The sequence below is a fragment of the Ambystoma mexicanum genome, chromosome 2p (assembly GCF_040938575.1).
Source record: "Ambystoma mexicanum isolate Mex_15411 chromosome 2p, UKY_AmexF1_1, whole genome shotgun sequence".
Classification (NCBI taxonomy): Eukaryota; Metazoa; Chordata; class Amphibia; order Caudata; family Ambystomatidae; genus Ambystoma; species Ambystoma mexicanum.
Window position 1 is genome coordinate 1,054,133,489 of NC_090923.1, and position 21,896 is coordinate 1,054,155,384.

A 21,896-nucleotide genomic window follows, 5' to 3' on the forward strand; every position below is an offset into this window, starting at 1 on the left:
TGTGAAGATTATATTTGCTCCCTCACAGTGTGATAACCTGAGACAATCATAAACGTCAGTTCTGGAATGGATAGGAATATTGCTTTCCTGATGGGCCAAATATTTTTGCCTGGTCTGTTTCTCGTGACTGGGGCATGAGGTTATTATTTGCAATGGTACTGTCATCTGTAAGAAGTCGTATCTATGCGGGGTGCCACCGGTCATGATTTCCTACAGTTAGGCGTGACCACAAGCCTCTTATCTTGACCTCTTCCGGGGATGTGACAACAGATACCTGGTCATCAGTCATTCATGTCAAAAACCACCCTAGCCCATCTCTCAGCGCTAAACCACAGGCAGGCCTAGGCTCATGTGCATATTGAAATGATTAAACATACACATTCAGGAAATTAAGGTACTAGGACTTAAAAGACGCCAGTGTGACTCATTGCACTGAAATATATACTTTGACAAAAGAGTTATCATTTTAATGCATTTAATATGATCCCCTCTCTGCTGAGGGTTCTAACCCTCATTAAACAAGCTAAAGCAAAAGAAGATTTAACATAACATTTCATCACACCTATTAACAAGATTGTCATATAAGCAAAGAGCATGTCTGAATGTGTAAATAATAGAACAAGTGGTGTTTAATGTAAATGCATGGGTAACCTATGTTTCTTTCTAAGCTACTCTGCACTACACGCCTTTAGTCTCCATGCAAACAGGAAGCATCCATTATTACTCATGTTTTTAGAGAGGGGTTTGCATCAAAGGAAACAGCTCCTTCTGGGGTTGACATGCTCTGCTTAGCTGGAACTGGATGTCTTACTCTTCTGCTGCTACTCCTCTTCCCAGCCCCTCCGGCTTCAATAAGCAAGCAAGTCTGCTAGCCTTCTGTATGTGTGCCGCCTGGTGTGCTGGGCTAAGTATTAACAGCTAGATGTCTGCCCTGCATGTGTGGATTCATCATATCCGCTTTCTTCAACATGAAAGGGTGGCACATCAGAAGTAGAACTCTGTAACATTACCGAGACATGTTCATTTGTAAGCTATGCTAGAAAGCCTTCTGTTATCAAAAGGTGCCATCTTATTACACGTTAGCCAGCGCCTCTCACTGTACTCTATGGCATCTTTGGGTTTGTAAATGTAAGGAGCGGCCATGCGGGCCTTGTGTGTTAATTGGCCATGATCAAAATTATCTGTGCACTGCTAAACGCTGCGTTTGTGGTTTATCCTGCCTGCTAGGGCAGGAATTGCACCATTTCCTTGTCATTGGCTTGAGCTGCAAGCCTTACGAACGTTTTGCCGCTAAGGCCCTGTGCCTCACGTGTTTAGGATACAGGACTGAGGTAATGCAATGCAAAATAACAGTACATGTTGTATGCATTATTATAAAGTCTGTCTAAAAGTGTCTGCCCCATTAATACATTTTAGGGCTACAGGTTGTATGAAATATGAAAGTTGTTAATTCTGACTCCATGTCAGTTGCTTACAGTGCTATAGGTATGCTATACTTGTAAACAATATATAATTTATAGGCGACACATAATGCCACCTTTGCCCCAATACAAGACTTTTTTGGCCTCATTATGAGTTTGCTGGTGCAGAAATATCAGTAATTTGGTATACTGGCGCGTTTCCGCACTGACAAACTACAAGTTTGCCGGTGGTGTGGCTGGAATTACCACCAGCCAAGAGCTGGAAGTAATTCCACCACCCCACTAGCAAAAATAGCTGCTATTACAGGCACCGGTATTACCATGGTGGTAATACCGGCAAATCCCCCCATGGAGTCCTGTGTGACTCAATGGAATAGGGATTTACTGCGACTTGTAATCTCGCGGTAATTCCACCAGACCAAGTGGGGGTAACAGCGTTACTGGTTGCTAGTATCCTGGCAGTCATACCGCCAGTATACCGGCAACCTTGTAATGAGGCCCATTATGTCTCAGAAACTAAACTCTGGATGGTTGACAGGGCCAGCACATGCAGGTGGAAGCTGTGCTGCTCATGTGCAAGGTGTCGCCTGAGCAGAATTGTTGTGGTGTTTTTGTAACAGTATTCAGTATAAATATAACAGAAACAGACACAATTGGCATGGCTGTGAGCCTTGCATACTGTAGTAAGGTGAAATGGGATAGTTACTTTGCAAGTGAGCATATTGTGACAAATAGGGATGTATTAATGCTCATCTAAACTTTTCCAGGCTTCATCTTCACAATGTTGATGGTGAAGAGGTGACAGTGTTCGCTCTGGTAGACTCTCACCTCTGCAAATGCCTTTTGCAATTGCCCTTTTCTAAAAATGTGTTTTGGTGATTTTGTTGAAGCAATACAAATTAATAAAAAGTACAAGTTGCAGCCTACACTACTGTATGTATGATTATGTACACTTGGAGCCGCATTTACCATTATGGCTTAGTTTTCTAAGGGCTATGTGCATTGACGCTGGAGCTTTATGTATCGAAAAACCCAGAGATGGTTTGAAATAATCCCTCCAGGTATCAAATAGCACAGGTTCAGAACTGCTTAGTAACCATCGTCGGTTTTGGCTTTTGAACAAAACAAAAATAATTACAATGTTGTTTCTTTGTGACATCTTTATTGAAATATGCCCTACAGTTTGGGCAGCCTTTTTCACTTCCTTTATTACAGAACCTGCAGTGTTTCTTTCACTTCTTTTACTACGGTGCCTTTACATTTTGGGGTTTGGTGGAGTGTTAATATCCTCTCTGTTCATACCTTGCACTTTTTTAGATGGGACACTTTGTCAGGTTTGAACAGCTGGGGAGGGGAGGTAAGCAAGAGGACATCTTGAGCATTTATGCAAGGCAGCAAACATTTTAATTCCGTAGTTCTGTAGAAACAAACACAAGGTTAATTGCAAAAAGGCATTAATAGAGGTGGTATTCAAACCCAGCTGTCAGTGACTGCTCCTCATTTGGAGGCCACGCCATATCCCCTTGCCAATCCAGTGCTCTATGAGTAAAGCCTGCAGAAACATAGGTGAATTTAGCACATCCCCATATGTCCTCATGCACTCAGCTCAGGCAAAAGCATGCGCCTGGTCAGCACGGGTTCCGTCTAGTGCCACACCATGGAAGAAGTGGAGCGGTGCAGTAAGTTTCTCTTCAGGCATATTGGTTTTGAGGGAAAAATAAATCAGGCAGAGATCACTTGATGAGACAACACATCCTGTATTGGGGAAAAGGGTGTATTGTGTGGGCTTATATTACAAATGACACTGAAAGGTACTATAATGGAGAGTTATTGCATGTTTGTTTCATGGTCCTAGTTTGGATTGCAGGGTGGTGCTTAGGCTTTCGTTTGAATATTTGATGCCCCAAAGACAATATTTTAAAGTATATTTTGTATGTTTATTAGACATTGGTTCATGTCCTATTCTTCTACTGTAATAACTCTGGTTCGTACCCTACATCGGCCTCATATCCTATCCCCTAGCGGAGAAATTATGCTGACATGTACTTGTGTCACATTGTTTCTACACAGTGCTAGGGCTCAGTCTAATCAATGTTCTTAGAAACAATGACAAAATCCCCTTACTGCTGAGAACTTTGGACCATCGCTATCTCCTTGTGCACACCAAAATAGAAAGCAACATGAGGATTTTCCATCAACAACAGACATGCGCCGCAGGGATTTAGCAATTACAGTAGCAATTCCCTTAATACTTTCCTGATGTTGCTGGGCTGGCCTTCTCTAAATCAATGACCGGGAAGATAATGTCACCTACCCTTGGGTGAACTTGCCTCCACTGTGCAGTAGAGGGAAAAGGGGCCGGGTTCACAAACCCCGGGCCTGTGTCTCTTCCCAAGCCTGTTCTCTTTTAATGTTTCTAGCTTTCTCCATTGACGTGCAGAGATCTAAGATAAGAGAAACGTGCTGTGAAAGTATGTGAGAAACAGAAAAAATATTGACACAGCGAAAACCTGCTGATTGAGACTGTAACACCTGGCAACACTATACAGTGAGATAGTTATGACAATGCACCTGGGCCGGACAATAACCACTGATAAGGTTGTGTCAACATCTGTCGTGACTATTGTGATGCTGGAAATGCATCCGAGGGACAGGGCCTCTGAATCCTTGTCCTTTACTGCTTTTTATCGTGTGTTCTGTCGTGTTTTCTGCCCAGGAGTCCATGTGCGACTCCTGGCAGTGCAGCTCTCTCTTTTGGTTTGGTGAACAGACCCATGGGATACCCTTAAGGCACCCATGGGTAGGGGTACAACCCTGTGCCCATAGTGTATGTTTTTGGGCACCTCTGGGTGGCCCACAGAGCAGGGTATGGGCCGGTGGCAGCTCCATGCTGAATTTGACAGGTGCTCTGGGTGTCCTCCATTTTGGGATACCCAGGCCCTGCCATTGGGATCAGTTGATTCCTGATAGGAAACAAGATGGCCCCTGTGGCTTCTTGCTTTCTATTGCCTGTTACCTTGTTTTCCCAAGGTCCTGGGAAGCCCTGACTCTATCCCTTCCCCCTGACTGGCTGTTGGGTGGAAGTTCCATATGTGGTGTTGTTGTGAAGGCCCAGCTAGACTGACTGGAGCCTTCCCAGTGACTGTATGTTGTGGGTACCTCCTGTGGGTGGGACCTGGGTGAATGGAGTGTGTGACCAATATACACTCCTTGTTGTGGTTGTCTGGTTTCTGGCATGAGAGACAAAGACTGAGACAGCCCTGCCCGAAACTGGCCTGAATGCAGTGTGTAGTGTTGAATGGCTGGATACTTGTCCCAATCCACATTCCTTGTTGTGAGTGTCTGAAAGGGAGGAGTGTGGCCTGAATGCACTGTGTGCCTGATTGGCTGACTGACTGCATGAATGCCCTTCTGTATGATTGGCTGCTGAGTGTGTGCCAGCAGTGTGGATGAGAGACAGAATAGTATATCTGGAGACCTCTCACCACTGGTAATTGTTCAGAAGCGTTCAGAAGCTGAGTCTCCACTCTAAGAGTAACTGGAACTGCTGATCCTCGACGCCCAGCTGGAAGAAGAAGGCTTGCTGTTGCACTTACTTCGACCGATCTGAAAGCTGCCGAATTCGTCAAGGACTGACCCGAGAGAGCACCTGGTAAGGCGCCCTCTTCCCGTGCTCCGAGAGATCATCGAGCACCGCTACATCTTCACCAGAGCGCCCTGGAAGTCAGACCCTCGAAAGGGTGCCGACCCGAGACGGGACCGCCGAGGAGATCGAAGTGAAGCACCCGGACATCGCCGCCGTCGAAGTCCATTGCCGTCAACCAGGGTTCGCAGGTCTGTGTAACCGCTGAAGGCCCGTCGAAGTTGTGTTGCCCAGCCGTGGGAACCACTTAACGCCGTGCCGCCGACGACCGGAGCCATCCGCTCCTTGCCTAAGAACATTTGAATCGAAGGACTCCCTCGTCCGCACCGTCGACCGCTTTATCCTGCCGGAGAAAGTCGAGGACGACCAACGCGCCGAGGAGAAACCTGCCGGTGGGTTTCCCGCCACCCGAAGACTACAAAGACTCGAACGACTCGACGCCCTTGCTGGGCCCCGATCTTCACGAATCTTTGCGGTCCAGAACAATTGTCGTCGAGGTGCCCCGCACGCCTCTGCCTTGCAGGACACCAACACTCCGTTATCGATGAGCACCGCTTGGATCGAAGCTGCCGCCTCATCGACGCCGTTCTACCCTGTTTGTTGTCGGACGTTCGACGCCCCGTGTCTCCCGCTTGAAAGGGAAGGCATTCAAGAAGGGCCGTCGATTCCCCGCCGCCGAACGCTGAGTTCCTCGACGCTTCTCGACGCCTCTCGACGATCCGTGACTCCCGCTTGAAAGGGGGTCGCTCAAGAAGGATCTGTCGACGCCTCTTCGAAGAACTCGACTCCACCAGGTAAATTGGGGGGGTAAAAACATTATAGGAGGGAATAAGACTTGCGGAACAATATATGGACTTGGCTTGTGCTATATCTTTATTTTACAGGTTGCCCAGGTGGGGGGATCTCCACACAGAACTGTGTCTAGTTGTAGGGGCCAGTATTCTGCCCATTGCTCAACCATCTTATTTTCTCTCCTCTCTCTATTGCTGGTTTCACTCTATTGATCTGTGTGACATTGTTACAGTATTGTTGATGCACTTTAATGAGATCTAATACAAAGGGTGGTACCACTTTAGAATTGTATATATTTGCCATTGTTGATTTTCCTAAGTACAAAGTGAGTTATTATGATAAGTGTACATAACCTTGAATATTGATTATATAAAGACTGTGTCTAACCAATACAGTGTGCGGACATTCCTTTGTGGGGGCTTGGGGACTACACTGTACTTAAGAACCAGCCTGCATCACCTCCTGAGAAGCTAGGCCTTGATTGCTCGACCATAGCTACCGAATAGAGAATCTAGGCTGGGGTCCTCTGTGCCTCCCCTCTACCATATAGAGAGCAGAAGTACAGACCACCCCCTACCGGTCCTTTACACTGGTGGCAGCGGTGGGATGCTTATGGTTTTAAGAATCAGTGTATACCCGTGCCACTTACAAAAGATATCTGCACTTTGTTAAATTAAGGTTTAGTTGTGTACAAGATAACTGCATTACAAACAATGGAGTCTATTGTAAATGGCAAATTGACTCGGATGAGCTTGGAGGCTCTCCAGAGTGCTTGTGAAGCCAGGGAGTTAGACTTTGTGGATAAGTCTAGGGCTGAGCTGATAGCTGCCCTGGTGGACTACCAGACTGATGGTGAAACTCTTGATGACGGGGGGAATGCAACCAATGAGGACTCTGCCCCTGGGGTTTCTGCTGAATCTGTTTCTGGGAATGCCGCCATTCCTGCTGCCTCTGTTCCAAACCCCAGCAATTCCTTGGAGCTTGAGTTATTAGGGATGAAATTGGCCTTTGAATACCGCAAGTTGGAAATAGATGCTGAACTTAAGAAAGAGGAGTTGGCTCAACAAGTGGAGCTCAAGAATAAGGACCTTGAACTCAAGAGCCAGGACACTGAATGTCAGAGAATCCAGCTAGAGAAAGCTAGAGTGGAGACTTCAGCTAAAACCAGTGAGAGTGTCAGGTCCCCAGCCACCAAGTTTATGAAAGATTTGGTTGGTGTATTTGTGGAGGGTTCAGATATCCTCCAATGGATATGACTGTATTCTGAAGCTGAGTGTGGAAGAAAGGGGTCAGTATGAGTGTATGAAGTCTGCTTTGATTGCCAAGTTTGGCAAGACACCTACCCAATACCTTAAAAGGTTCAGGGATTTTAAGAAAAGAAAGAATGTGTCTTGGGTTGACTGGGTGAGTGCTGCGCACATGAACATGATGGGGTGGATTGATGGATACAAGGTTAAGACTTTTGTTGAATTGTCCCACCTCTTGTTTTTTGAGCATTTTTCTGAAGCCTGTTCACCAGAGCTGCGTCAGTATGTGGCTGACCAGAACATTTTGGACCCCTTTAAGCTGGCTAGGTTGGCTGACAAGTGGGTCTCCCACCGGGTGTCCCCTAAGGACTCCAGTGGGAAGGACAAGGACAAAGAAAAGGGGGCCTCTCAGAAAGCTGAGGAGTCCCACAAGCAGTCACAGTCGGGTAAACCTAAACCTTCCTCTCCCCAGACCCAAAAATCTAGTGGGGATAAGTCATCTGTGGATGGGAATAAGAGTAGTGGTCCACCTGCTGCAAAGCAGGCTCCCAGTCGTTCCAGTACCGTACCCCGCACTCCTGGCACTTGTTGGGACTGTGGGGCTCTGGATCACAGAAGGGGTGACTCCAAGTGTAAAGGTAAGGCACTTGGAGTACAGGCTGTCAGCCTGACCTACCCTTACCCCGTGTCTGAGGTGGAGGCCACTGTCCTCCCCTCCTCTACCGGGATCACATTTGGTGCTCCGGTAGAGATTTCCTTAGTGTCCCTTGGGGCCTGTGACCTGTATGCAGAAGTACTGGCGACTATCCCACAGAACACCCTAGGTTTTTGAGAAGTGTCCTCTTGAATGGCCAGCCTTCTACTGGTTTGAGAGACACTGGGGCAAGCATGACAGTGGTGGACAGGACCCTGCTCAAGCCAGAGGACTATGTAGGTGCTCCTCTGAGAACCACCAGGTTAGCTGGTGGGCCTCCCAAATTATCGCCTGAAGCCTTAGTCACACTCATGATTGGAGACAAGACAGCAAAGCTTCCTGTCCTGGTTCAGGACAATGTCCCTGCTAACATTCTGTTAGGAAATGATCTAGTAGAGTTGGGGTTGATCTCGGATGGTCTTCCCATGACTGCTGCTGCAGTCACTAGGTCACAGGTGACACCGGGGCTGGCTGTGAGTCAGGTACCCGAGCCAAAGGCGAGGCCTAAGGCAAGAAGAAGGAAGACCAAGAAGGCCACCTCTGTGGAGGGAACACCTTCTCTTCCTGCTGTTCCGACAGCACCCATTGGGATCCATGCTCCGGACGGGCTGGGTCCAGTGGAAAACCCAAACTCAACTCCTGTGGGAGAAGAGACAGAAGACTCTCCTGTGGGAGAGGTTCTCAACCCGGAGGATCATCCTGACCTTCAATGCTTGTTAGCTGAAGGGGGACCCTCGCGGGCAGACTTCTGTAAGGGACAGAGAGAGTGCCACTCTCTCGAGGGACTCAGGAAACAGGCCCTGTCCCAGGCACAAGGAGAAGTGCCTAGGACATTCCGGATTTATTGGGAGGGTGAGCTCCTTGTTAGTGAGCCCACTAGGCCTGAACCTGGTGCCCTCAAGAGGTTGGTGGTACCCCAGGTTTACAGGCCCTTCCTACTGCAGTTGGCGCATGAGGTGCCCTTGGCTGGTCATCTTGGGACCAAGAAGACTAACCAGAGGCTCTCTGCCCATTTCTACTGGCCACGGATGGGAGTAGAGGTGGAGTCCCACTGCAGGACCTGCCCAACTTATCAGTTGTCTGGCAAGACTGGAGGCAGTGTCATTGCCCCACTGCAGCCATTGCCAGTGGTTGGCACACCATTTGAGAGGGTGGGCATCGACATCGTCGGTCCCCTTGACCCTCCCACTTCAGGTAGACATCGGTTCATCTTGGTCCTGGTAGATCATGCCACCAGGTACCCTGAGGCAATACCCTTTGGACTGTTAATGCCAAGGTGGTTACCAGGGCTCTCCTGGGCATTTTCACCCGTGTTGGATTCCCCAAGGAGGTTGTCTCTGACAGAGGATCCAACTTCATGTCTAGTTACATGAAAACCATGTGGAAAGAGTGCGGGGTAACCTACAAGTTCTCCACCTCTTACCACCCCCAGACCAATGGTCTGGTTGAGAGATTTAATAAAACTCTCAAGGGCATGCTAGGGGCTTTGGAAGAACCCCTAAGGAGGAAATGGGATCTCCTCCTGCCATGCCTGCTGTTTGCTTACAGAGAGGTACCTCAAGAGGGTGTTGGTTTCAGCCCCTTTGAGTTACTCTTTGGACATCCCGTGAGGGGGCCCCTCGCCTTGATCAGAGAAGGCTTGGAAGCCACCCCTCCAGGTCCCGCCAAGTCAGCCAGTGGGGGACTATGTGTTAGGCCTCAGACGGAGGATGACACAGATGATGGGTCAGGCAACAGCAAATCTCAAGGCCAGCCAGGAATTGAATAAGTACTGGCATGACCTTAAAGCCTCGCAAGTGGATTGGCCTCCGGGAAAGGAAATCCTTGTGATGGAGCCTACCAAGCCTAGAGCTTTGGCAGACAAGTGGACTGGACCCTTCAGGATCATCTCCAAGATGGGCGAAGTCAATTATCTGGTTGACATGGGAGCCTCTGGGGTAGCCCCTCAGGTATTCCATGTCAACCGGCTCAAGCCTTTCCACCGGCGAGCAGAAGTCTCATGTCTCTTGCTAGCTTCAGGGCAAGAAGAAGATGAGAGTGAGCCCCTTCCTGATTTGCTGCATAGCAACCCTCAGGATGGCTCAGTGGAGGGAGTACATCTCTCTCCGGATTTGACAACAGAGCAACAGAGGGCCTGCAGGGCTTTGCCCCAACAGTATGCCTCTCTGTTTTCACTGACGCCAGGCCTTACACCGCGCTGTAGGCATGAAATTGACACTGGTGACAGTGTGCCTGTCAAAAGCAGGTGCTACCGTATGTCAGATACCGTCAAGAACCACATCCAGGCTGAGGTCGCCAAGATGGTGGATCTGGGTGTTATTGAACCCTCAACCAGTCCCTGGTCCAGTCCAGTGGTCCTTGTCCCCAAGGCAAGTTCCCAGGCGGGTACCAAGGATTGGAGGTTCTGTGTGGACTACCGAGGAGTCAATGCCGTCACCAAAACTGACGCGCACCCATTGGCCAGGGCTGATGAGCTCGTGGACACCATAGGTGCTGCCAAATTTGTGAGCACCTTTGACCTTACCTCAGGCTATTGGCAAATAGCTCTGACGGACCATGCCAAGGAAAAGACGGCCTTCTCAACACCTGAGGGACTCTACCAGTTTAGGGTCATGCCTTTTGGGTTGAAGAATGCCCCTGCCACCTTCCAGAGATTGGTCAACCATGCGCTCAGTGGGCTGGAAGCCTTTTGTGTGGCTTACTTAGACGACATTGCCGTCTAAAGTTCCACCTGGGAAGAGCATTTGACACATCTGGATAAGGTGTTGCAGGCCTTGAAAAGGGCTAACCTCACTATCAAGGACACCAAGTGCCAGATAGCTCAGGGGAAAGTTACCTATCTTGGTCATGAGGTAGGAGGGGGTCAAATCCAACCTCTCTCCAGTAAAGTACAGGATGTACAGAACTGGGAGACTCCCACTACTCAAACCCAGGTGAGAGCCTTTTTGGGCCTCACTGGGTACTATCGCAATTTCATGGCAGACTATGGAACCATAGCTGCACCCCTGACAGCTCTAACTTCACCCAAACAGCCTAGGAAGGTTAATTGGACCGAAGACTGTCAGAGGGCCTTTGATGGCTTGAAAGAAAGTCTGTGTAGGGCACCTGTGTTGTGTGCGCCTGACTACAGCCGACCCTTTATCGTCCAGACGGATGCCTGCGACACCGGAATTGGAGCTGTCTTGTCCCAGTTAGATGACAAAGGGAGAGAACATCCTATCATATTCATCAGTAGACAACTCAAGGGTAGAGAACGTAGGTGGGCTATTGTTGAAAAGGAGTGTTTTAGCATAGTTTGGAGCCTTAGGCGTTTTAGGCCCTACCTTACGGGGTCTACCTTCAAAGTCCAAACAGATCATAAGCCCCTGAAGTGGCTTATGCAAATGAAGGGTGAGAATCCGAAATTGCTCAGGTGGTCCATTAGCCTGCAAGGGCTAGACTTCACCATAGAGCACAGACCAGGGAAGAGTCACGATAATGCAGATGGCCTTTCCAGAAGGTATGTTGACCGTCTGGATGAGGGTGTCTATTCCGTGGGAGATTAGACACCCTCCACCTCAGTCTGGGGGGGGGGCGACTGTGATGCTGGAAATGCATCCGAGGGACAGGGTCTCTGAATCCTTGTCCTTTACTGCTTTTTATCGTGTGTTCTGTCGTGTTTTCTGCCCAGGAATCCATGTGGGACTCCTGGCAGTGCAGCTCTCTCTTTTGGTTTGGTGAACAGACCCATGGGATACCCTTATGGCACCCATGGGTAAGGGTACAACCCTGTGCCCCTAGTGTATGTTTTTGGGCACCTGTGGGTGTCCCACAGAGCAGGGCATGGGCTGATGGCAGATCCATGCTGAATTTGACAGGTGCTCTGGGTGTCCTCCATTTTGGGATACCCAGGCCCTGCCATTGGGATCAGTTGATTCCTGATAGGAAACAAGATGGCCCCTGGGGCCTCTTGCTTTCTATTGCCTGTTACCTTGTTTTCCCAAAGTCCTGGGAAGCCCTGACTCTATCCCTTCATTCTGACTGGCTGTTGGGTGGAAGTTCCATATATGGTGTTGTTGTGAAGGCCCAGCTAGACTGACTGGAGCCTTCCCAGTGACTGTATGTTGTGGGTACCTCCTGTGGGTGGGACCTGGGTGAATGGAGTGTGTGACCAATATACACTCCTTGTTGTGGTTGTCTGGTTTCTGGCATGAGAGACAAAGACTGAGACAGCCCTGCCCGAAACTGGCCTGAATGCAGTGTAGTGTTGAATGGCTGGGTACGTGTCCCAATCCACATTCCTTGTTGTGAGTGTCTGAAAGGGAGGAGTGTGGCCTGAATGCACTGTGTGCCTGATTGGCTGACTGACTGCATGAATGCCCTTCTGTATGATTGGCTGCTGAGTGTGTGCCAGCAGTGTGGATGAGAGACAGAATAGTATATCTGGGGACCTCTCACCACTGGTAATTGTTCAGAAGCGTTCAGAAGCTGAGTCTCCACTCTAAGAGTAACTGGAACTGCTGATACTCGACGCCCAGCTGGAAGAAGAAGACTTGCTGTTGCACTTGCTTCGACCGATCTGAAAGCTGCCAAATTCGTCAAGGACTGACCCGAGAGAGGACCTGGTAAGGCGCCCTCTTCCCGTGCTCCGAGGGATCATCTAGCACCGCTACATCTTCGCCGAAGCGCCCTGGAAGTCAGACCCTCGAAAGGCTGCCGACCCGAGACGGGACCGCCGAGGAGATCGAAGTGAAGCACCCGGACATCGCCGCCGTCGAAGTCCATTGCCGTCGACCAGGGTTGGCAGGTCTGTGTAACCGCTGGAGGCCCGTCGAAGTTGTGTTGCCCAGCCGTGGGAACCACTTGACGCCGTGCCGCCGATGACCGGAGCCGTCCGCTCCTTGCCTAAGAACATTTGAATCGAAGGACTCCCTCGTCCGCACCGTCGACCGCTTTATCCTGCCGGAGAAAGTCGAGGACGACCAACGCGCCGAGGAGAAACCTGCCGGTGGGTTTCCCGCCACCCGAAGACTACAAAGACTCGAACGACTCGATGCCCTTGCTGGGCCCCCGTCTTCACGAATCTTTGCGGTCCAGAACAATTGTCGTTGAGGTGCCCCGCACGCCTCTGCCTTGCAGGACGCCAACGCTCTGTCGTCGACGAGCACCGCTTGGATCGAAGCTGCCGCCTCATCGACTCTGTTCTACCCTGTTTGTTGTCGGACGTTCGTCGCCCCGTGTCTCCCGCTTGAAAGGGAAGGCATTCAAGAAGGGCCGTCGATTCCCTGACGCCGAACGCCGAGTTCCTCGACGGACGTTCAACGCCCCGTGTCTCCCGCTTGAAAGGGAAGGCATTCAAGAAGGGCCGTCGATTCCCCGCCGCCGAACGCCGAGTTCCTCGACGCTTCTCGACGCCTCTCGACGATCCGTGACTCCCGCTTGAAAGGGGGTCACTCAAGAAGGATCTGTCGACGCCTCTTCGAAGAACTCGACTCCACCAGGTACATTGGGGGGGTAAAAACATTATAGGAGGGAATAAGACTTGCAGAACAATATATGGACTGGGCTTGTGCTATATCTTTATTTTACAGGTTGCCCAGGTGGGGGGATCTCCACACAGAACTGTGTCTAGTGGTAGGGGCCAGTATTCTGCCCATTGCTCAACCATCTTATTTTCTCTCCTCTCTCTATTGCTGGTTTCACTCTATTGATCTGTGTGACATTGTTACAGTATTGTTGATGCACTTTAATGAGATCTAATACAAAGGGTGGTACCACTTTAGAATTGTATATATTTGCCATTGTTGAGTTATTATGATAAGTGTACATAACCTTGAATATTGATTATATAAAGACTGTGTCTAACCAATACAGTATGCGGACATTCCTTTGTGGGGGCTTGGGGACTACACTGTACTTAAGAACCAGCCTGCATCACCTCCTGAGAAGCTAGGCCTTGATTGCTCGACCATAGCTACCGAATAGAGAATCTAGGCTGGGGTCCCCTGTGCCACCCCTCTACCATATAGAGAGCAGAAGTACAGACCACCCCCTACCGGTCCTTTACAACTATGACCAATTAGCTCTGCCATTACACTTGGTGGGGAGATTGTACAAGGAGATTGTTTTGTCACTACACAGGAGGAGAGGCTATCCAGTTAGACAGCATTGTTAGCATGCCTGGCATTTACCTCATCCAGGGAGATGGTTATGTCAGTATGCCTGATGGAACAATGTTCCATGGTTTGTTGGGTCAGTTCTTCTGGGAGGCATCATGTAAAATGACATGGCTTTGTCAGTACTAATGCTGGGGACAATACATAAGATTGTTTTCGAAGTATATCACTACAAGTGATCCTGTTATTGGCTCTTAATGTAGAGTGGAAGCAGCTTTGCGGATCATGTTGCTCTGTATCTGTAACAATATGTGTAGTATAATATATCCAAATACAATAGTCTTCTAGATCATGCCAGGGCCGTCATGGCACATGCCTCCTGTCATACACCTATCCTCATGCTAAATCTTCTAAAAAAAAATGTTTTCCCTATCCAGATTGTAGAATCCCAGATCAAAGGAGAATCCACTTTGAGGCCTTCTACATCCATTCTGGATCTGGTGCGCACACCAGGCATGCGTAGGATTTCTTGCCGTCTCATGTTCATTTGGTAGGTGGCACATTGCTTTGCATTACCTTTCACAGAATCTATAGGGCTCAGAACAACTGGGTGAGCATTTTGTTTCATGATACTAGATGATTCTTAGGCTTTCAGAAAGACTTTATTCTAGAGTGCCGAATAGCAATATCCTTATCCATTCACTATAGAGCAAAAAAACGTAACCTGGTCAACAATCGTAGGTTACCAGCTCTGCTTGCATGTGCCAACTCCCTTATCTCATTGAGTTTCGAGGTGACTAGTCCAAACGTCCTACTGCCAGCTATGTGATACAAACAATCCTACCAGTAACAGATTCTGCTAATGGCTTGAGCTAATCCAGTGCTAGAGGGAAAGGCTTTGTATACAGGTAGTATTTACCTGAGGATCCTGTTTCTGTATCCCAGGGCCAATCCAGACCTTAATGGTAAAGTATCTGTATCACTGTGTCATTCCCTTGAGCCTCTACAGTCCCTGAGTTAACACTTTCCTTTATGTTCATGTAAAGGACAACCTGACTTTTCCACTGTGTTTTTGGCAGGAAGACAAAAACTTGGATGACTTTTAAGGCAAGTCTTGCCTACCCATGATGTGCAACTCCCTCTAGCAGTTACTCATTATACTTGCATAGCAGCCTCTCTAAACATCCTCCTTTCTCTGCCTCTTCCCTAGGTTCTCCACCAGCTTAGGCTTCTTCATCATCGCTACAGAACTGCAGGGATTCGGCATCAGCATTTTCCTGGTCCAAGTCGCGTTCGGTGTCATTGACATCATTGGCAAGCAAGCCTCCTTCACAGCCCTGGATTGCTTAGGGCGGCGGCCAACTGTGGCCTTTAACCTCATCTTTGCGGGACTCTTGATCATCACCAACATATTTGTTCCACCAGGTAAGGCTACTCCTCCTCCTTACCCCACAGCCCTCTTCCACCTCTCCAAGGGGCACACTAATTTCCCTCACTTCGCATGTTTACACTGTTAATCAAAGAAGGCTCTTGCTTAATATATTCCTCTGTAAGCCTGTGACAAAATTACTTCTGCCCTGCAGGGGTTCATGGATGAATACTGGCAAACAGTCTACTCAGCCCTCATTCCTCTATAAAGCAACAGTGATCCCAATCATAAAGGTAAAACAGGCACAGTCAAGAGATATACCTCCTTCACCTTGTTTGGTAACATGGGCCGAGGGAAGACTATACTCGGCCAAAAAGACCAACAAAGTACATCCTGCAAAAACAATTCTAAAAATAAAGATACAATTCTGAAACAGAGTTACAAGGAAACAACAGAAAAGAAAACAGGGCAGTACGAACTGGCCACCCCCTCCCTAAGGGACCCTAAACAGTTCTTTGAGACAATGGTCTGGACCCACCATCCCCTTGCTTCACCCAGTTCCCATGGCGCCTCTGGGCCAAGGTTGTCAGATTTGCCCCTGAAAGGGGACTGTTGTTAGAGAAGACCCCAGTATTTACTATGGCGGATCTGGGAGGGGCAGCAGAGATTAGAAAAGGGCACGTGCTGATTAAAATCCCACTCCTAGCTGGTTGGCCTCCCTGCCCCCAGCCTCCCAAAACCCTGTTAGCCGTACTATGGTCCCGAAAAGACAGTTTGATGCTATCCAGGGTGCTCTTATCCATACTTGGAATTCTGCAACATCCCACCAAAGCTTCTCTGCGTACAGGCGGGCAACTTCCAGAGGTGTTCAGCCAAAATAAACATTTGTTAAGTAGGGCGTCATTTGGTTCTGTCTTGTTTACTGTCAGTTTGGGCACCCCCGAAGGAAGACTATAGGGCGTTTGGACTTTCCTTGTTCAGAGGGTTTGTGCTGGCCCCCAGACTTCCATGAGCCCTGGTCTTTGGGCTCAATACACACAGAACCCATGATAGCAGAGGCCTGAGCCACCAATGGCAAAGACAATAGACTAGAGTAGGAGACCCTGCTACTCTCCCTGGTAATGGCATGGGGAACACAGGGCCAGTTATTGGAAAGCTATTCCCCTTCTGCCAGGTTAAGGGGGACGGCAATCCCTTTGAAGGTGGTCGGGACTGGGGGGACCTGAATAGGTAAACTTTCCAGGAGACTTTCCAGGAGTAAGGTCTTATGCCCCTCGGCAGCTGAAGTGGTCACCATGGGCTCCTCCTGGACAGTTCCACCTCCCTTCATTTGGGTCTCTAGCAGAGATTGTAACAGATCTTTAATGATGGCCAGTTCTGCCAGAGCTTGATTACACCCACACCCCCTCCTCTGGGAATCGGACAATGGACATATTGCACTCAAGGTTACTGGCGGTAGTTGGTTGGTTGATGGCCTCGACCATCCGGGGAGTGGTCAAACGGGGGGAGGGACTAGCCCCAGAACTTGTAGACGAGGGAACATCACTCAACAAACTGTTATGGGAGCTTGAGGAAGGATTGCCCCTTTGGACGATTTGGTTTAGTCTGTCCCCTACATCTTGGAGAGATGACGCAAGTGCTGAGGGGGTTCCATGGTAGAGGGGTTCGATGGTTGTGGCTGTGGCCAGTACCGGAGCTGTGCTTTGGGACAGGGGAAGACTTAGTTCCGGCTTGCCGCCAGCATCTACGCTGGCATCCGGAAACAGATTGAACAGTCCACCCGGTTTACTATACAGGGTGTCTTGGCTCCCCAGGTGCTGCTGGACCATTACTCGAGGTGAATTAAGTGTCACTACTAAGGTGCCGGGCATAGACAGGGACTGGTTAACAATGGGCTTAGTGGCAAACGAGCCAGCACATGTCCCAATGGGCCCCAAAGTGGTGCCCGTTGAAGTGGCTAAGGGTGGCCCCCGCTGTGGTCGCTGTCTCCTCAGTACCACAGTCTTGCGCTGGGATTTCTGCAGGGGGGGGGGTCATGGCCAGTGAATTGGGGGCAGAAAAGGAGCGGGGAAAACAGAGATATGGGGTCAATAGTTGGCTGCACCACAGCCGGTTCTTGTTAGGTTTCAGTGTCCAGATACTTTTGGGGGGGGGCACCATACACCTTCATCATTGTCCACCTTCCGAGCTCACCTCTGTATTCAATGTCCAGTTCCAGTGCCAGCCCCACGAGTCTTGGTCCTTGGACTCCAGCTGAACGCCAGCAGTGTCGAACACCACGTGGCGCCAAACACCGCGCCCTTGCCCTGCCGCGGGCTTCACCGCTGCAGGGCTGGGGAGGCGCACATAAGCCCAAGGGGGCGGGGCCGAAAACCAGGAAGTCCAGGAGTCCCTCCACGCGGCGCCAATCACTGCGCCCTTGCCCTGCCGCGGGCTTCACCGCTGCGGGGCTGGGGAGGCGCACGCAGATAAGCCCAAGGGGTTGGGGCCAAAAACCAGGAGTCCTTCCACGCGGCGCCAAACATTGCGCCCTCGCCCCACCGCAGGCTTCACCGCTGCAGGGCTGGGGAGGCGCAGATAAGCCCAAGGGGGTGGGGCCGAAAACCATGAAGTCCAGGAGTCCCTCCACGCGGTGCCAAACACCGTGCCCTTGCCCCGCCGCGGGCTTCACCGCTGCGGGGCTGGGGAGGTGCAGTCAAGCCCAAGGGGGCGGGGTCAAAAACCAGGAAGTCCAGGAGTCCATCCACGCGGCACCAAACACCGCACCCTTCCCCCCCAAAATAAAAGAATGTCTAATGAAGGTGCTATAAAAATATAAATACTTTAATTAAACTAATCAATCGTATAACTAAGTATTAAAAACAGTATAAAAGCCCACTCTTATAAAAGAAAACAGGAACATACGGAACAGATATCTGTAGATGCTCTGGATACTTTAGCAGGAAGAAAAAGGCAGGATTTGTAGTAATTTCATTCAAAAGTATATGCAAGGGCCTTTACCATTCACTAGGGCCACATAAATGGACCAAGAGGACCGGTACTCTGAATAGTACCTGTTTCCAGTTCCTCAGCAGTTTGACGAGGTCTAACAAGGCTTTGAGTTGCAATGCTTGTGGATCAAACTGATCCCAGGTGGCGTGTCAGCATAGATTTGGGTTAAAGCGATGCTCCTTATGGTTCAAAGGTGGCATCAAGTAATGCAGAGCGATGCGTCACCAGGAGCAGTTGGATGATTGAGCATGCTTCAAAATGATGACTAAAGCTAGTTCAGTTATATGAGTGACGCGATGATTCTGCGGTTTGAGTCAAGCTGTGATGCAAAGTCCTGTTGGATTCGATGCTTGGTTCGATGCAGTCTCCAACATGCTCTGGTGCACGCAGGTGACAAGACTTTGTTGGGGGGTGCGGCATCGAACAAATTTGATGGATGCAAGCAGCTGATCTAAGTTTGAAGGTGATTGCCACCGTGGGTCCAGATGGTTTGAAAGCAGGGAACACGGTTCGAATTCAGATCAAGTTGGTTTGGGCGATGAAAACAGTAGAGCAGACTCATTTGTCTTCTCTGCATCATGTCAGACACGCTGCAGCGCGCTCCAGGAACAAGGTGAGTTCTTTTCAGTCTCTACTGTCTCATCCTATGGAGTTTTGCTAGCAGAGTGATAGACATTAGTCCTCAGCAAAGACACCCCAATGTGCCCTGGGGATTGATATGGATGAGAGCTTTCCTCTGAGTTGGAACACCTGTCTTCACCTGTGGTATAGTGCTTTGGAAAGGAATGCTCACATAACAGGCTCGACATGAATTCTTCCTGATGTCCTTCAAAGTCCAAAAGTGAATCAATGAAGGAGTGGAAGACCCCTCATTTATAGGTGAACCGCCACAGGAGATTGGATGAAAGTAAGCCTGTTCACATATCCAGAAGGAAATGGCAGCGGCAGAGAACAGCCAGTAGACATTTACGATGGAGGGGTCCAAGTCTGTCTCCTCCCAAACCTGCAGCTTTAAATCCTTTCTGGTGTGCTACCCCCTATTGTGAGGCAGGCATTTGATATGGATTCCCAGGAGATCTCCTGGTGAGAGCTAGCAGACCTGGCAGGTAGGAGTTAACCATCCTCCCAGAGAGTCAGAGGCAAGCATCCTGCATCCTGTCCCATTCACAGGTATAGATAGAGACAGGCTGCCTGGAATCCACGTAGCCGTCCATAGCTGGTCTGAGCTCACAGGGTTGACACTGGTATGAATCCAATTTGGTCTTGCTTTAATAATCATGTTTCTATCAGTCACAATACTGGAATCAGGATGGCTTATTCATATGGTATAACCTGCCACCACAGAGATAGATCCAGGATTATGAAATTTTACATCAGACGAGCTGAAGTTAATGCAGCCTCTGCCTATGGGAGCCTTGTACTCCAGCAGCTATCAAAAGGGCACATGTGGCTGTTGAACCTGATATGTGCCACTTGAGAACATGTGCTGTATCTGTCAGGAGACTAGTGCTGTCGGGCACATTGTACACTATGATTTCTGCATAGAGTTTTATGAAAGGGGAGTCCTGTTTAGCAGGCCACACTTTCTGAGATGAAGTACCCACATCATTTTATTATTAATACAAATCAAAAAGCTATGGCTTTTACAACCATGCCAGATGAAAATCCTTCACAAAACGTGTTTAAATGTTTTTTTAAAAAGTGACCATCCCCTCTATGATCTGCAAAAGGGAAAATAAGGCCAGAATGTTATAAAAAGGTTTTGCGTATGAATAAGAGCAAATGCTTGCAATGAAAAGATAAGCAGGTTTCAATCCTGAACAAAGACCTTGCTGCATATGTCGTATTTCTCAATCGTCCTCCCTTATTAAGACGCACACTAACAACAGTTATCCCTTTATTAAGTGGTAAAATTAGTACAACTTTACCGGTTGCAAGTCTGGAATTCTCCCTCTTTATGTCTTTTACTACATGTGTACTCGCTGAGTCACTTGCACCACGCTTGCTCAGACCTTCATCTGTGCAACTGAGAGGTCCTGAAGCCAGAATGAGTAGTATCAGAATAAGGGTTCAGTCAATGAAGCTGTATTACAGGTCAAGAGAAGATGTGAAGCAATCAATGCTCTGATTAGCTAAGGGTAATCTTTATTACACTTAGTCCTACGCTTCCTCATCAAATTCCTTACTATCTGAAGGACATCTGTCTTCACTCCAGGCCCTTTCATGACACTGCTTGCACAATTCAAATTGTAATCACTTCCTCCCACCCCCACAGTGTAAATGATAGCCACCAATGCTCACAAACCTACTGACGGCACCCAAGGACACGGGCCATCTGCCCACCCCCCTCAGGGAGAGAGAGAGGAGGGGTGTCAGGACTGTGAAGAGAAATACTAGGTGTAATCAAGATTACTGCTAAGTAATACAAGCATTACCTCCACACCTCTCTTCCTCCATTTAGTCCTTACTAACTAAATAATCCCAAAGACTAAACCTGTGTCCTGTCACTACTAAAAGAACAAAAAAGCAGAGCAAGAGCACTGCATAACAGTATCCATTTAATGCATCAGCACACAACAGAATTCAAGGGATTACTGACCGGAGCACCACTAATGCAAATTCCGGCTCCCCACATCCTGCGATGGGGAGCCAATAGTGATGGGAAAAAGTATTCTGAGAAGACCACGTGGCAGCCTTCAGATATCCATCAAAGATGCCTCCTTATTTCTGTCCAAGAGGTGGAGCATTGACCCTACCAGGGAGAGGGGAATCTGCAATAGCATATGCCAGAGGAATTGTTTCCTTAATACACTGACTGATGTAAAGAGAGGAAGCTTTCTGAACCCTGTTACCTTCCGCCCCGTGCACAAACGTGACAAACAAACTAACAACAATAGCACTCATACCTTTGACAATGATTAACCTTAATGAAGGCCTCCTCGATGTTATCAATTTTAATGTAAATTTGTGTGTCATCGGCATACGAGTGGTAACTCAAACCATGACTATTCACAATGTTCAGCACGTGTCGCATATACAAATTAAACAGCAGGGGAGACAGTGAAGATCCTTGCGGAACTCCACAACTCATTACAATAGGGTCTGAGGTATAGCCGCCAAAATTCACCCGCTGACGTCTGTTTACCAGAAATGATCCAAACCATTTCATGGCCTGTTCAGACACGTTCCCAGGTACTCTCAGACGTTCGAGTATGATATCGTGATGGACTGTGTCGAAGGGCATGGACAGGTCCAGCATCACAAAAGTGCAGGCCCCCCTGTGTCTGCGACCTCCAACAACTCGTCGTACACTGATAGCAAAGTCGTCTCGTCCCATGCTTAGGCCGAAATCCTGATTGCAACCTATCCAGCAGCGGCTCATTCTCAACAAATGCTTGAATTTGAAAGGTAACAACTTTCTCAAATATTTTTCCAGGCCACAATAGGCCTGCAACCGGCTGATAGTTCTTCCGACAGACCGGATCCAAGTTCGATTTCTTTAATAATGGTGTGATGATGGCATTTTTTAACTAACTAAAAACCGTGCCATGAGCCGACAATTTGTTGGAAAAGGTGGTCATAAAGGGTGCGATGTTCTGGATTAAGCGTCTTGCAGTGCAGGCGGGTAACGTAAACAAAGAGTC

At 48.8% G+C, this 21,896-nt stretch overlaps 1 protein-coding gene across 1 annotated transcript in view; it reads left to right on the forward strand.

The window, feature by feature from the left end:
* The window catches only part of LOC138567097 (solute carrier family 22 member 20-like), a 357,233-nt gene that overhangs the window by 281,640 nt on the left and 53,697 nt on the right, over window positions 1-21,896 (forward strand). The window contains exons 6-7 of the mRNA XM_069644967.1: window positions 14,330-14,442; window positions 15,103-15,317. Coding sequence (XP_069501068.1) covers window positions 14,330-14,442; window positions 15,103-15,317 — 328 coding nt within the window. The remainder of the gene's footprint in view (window positions 1-14,329; window positions 14,443-15,102; window positions 15,318-21,896) is intronic.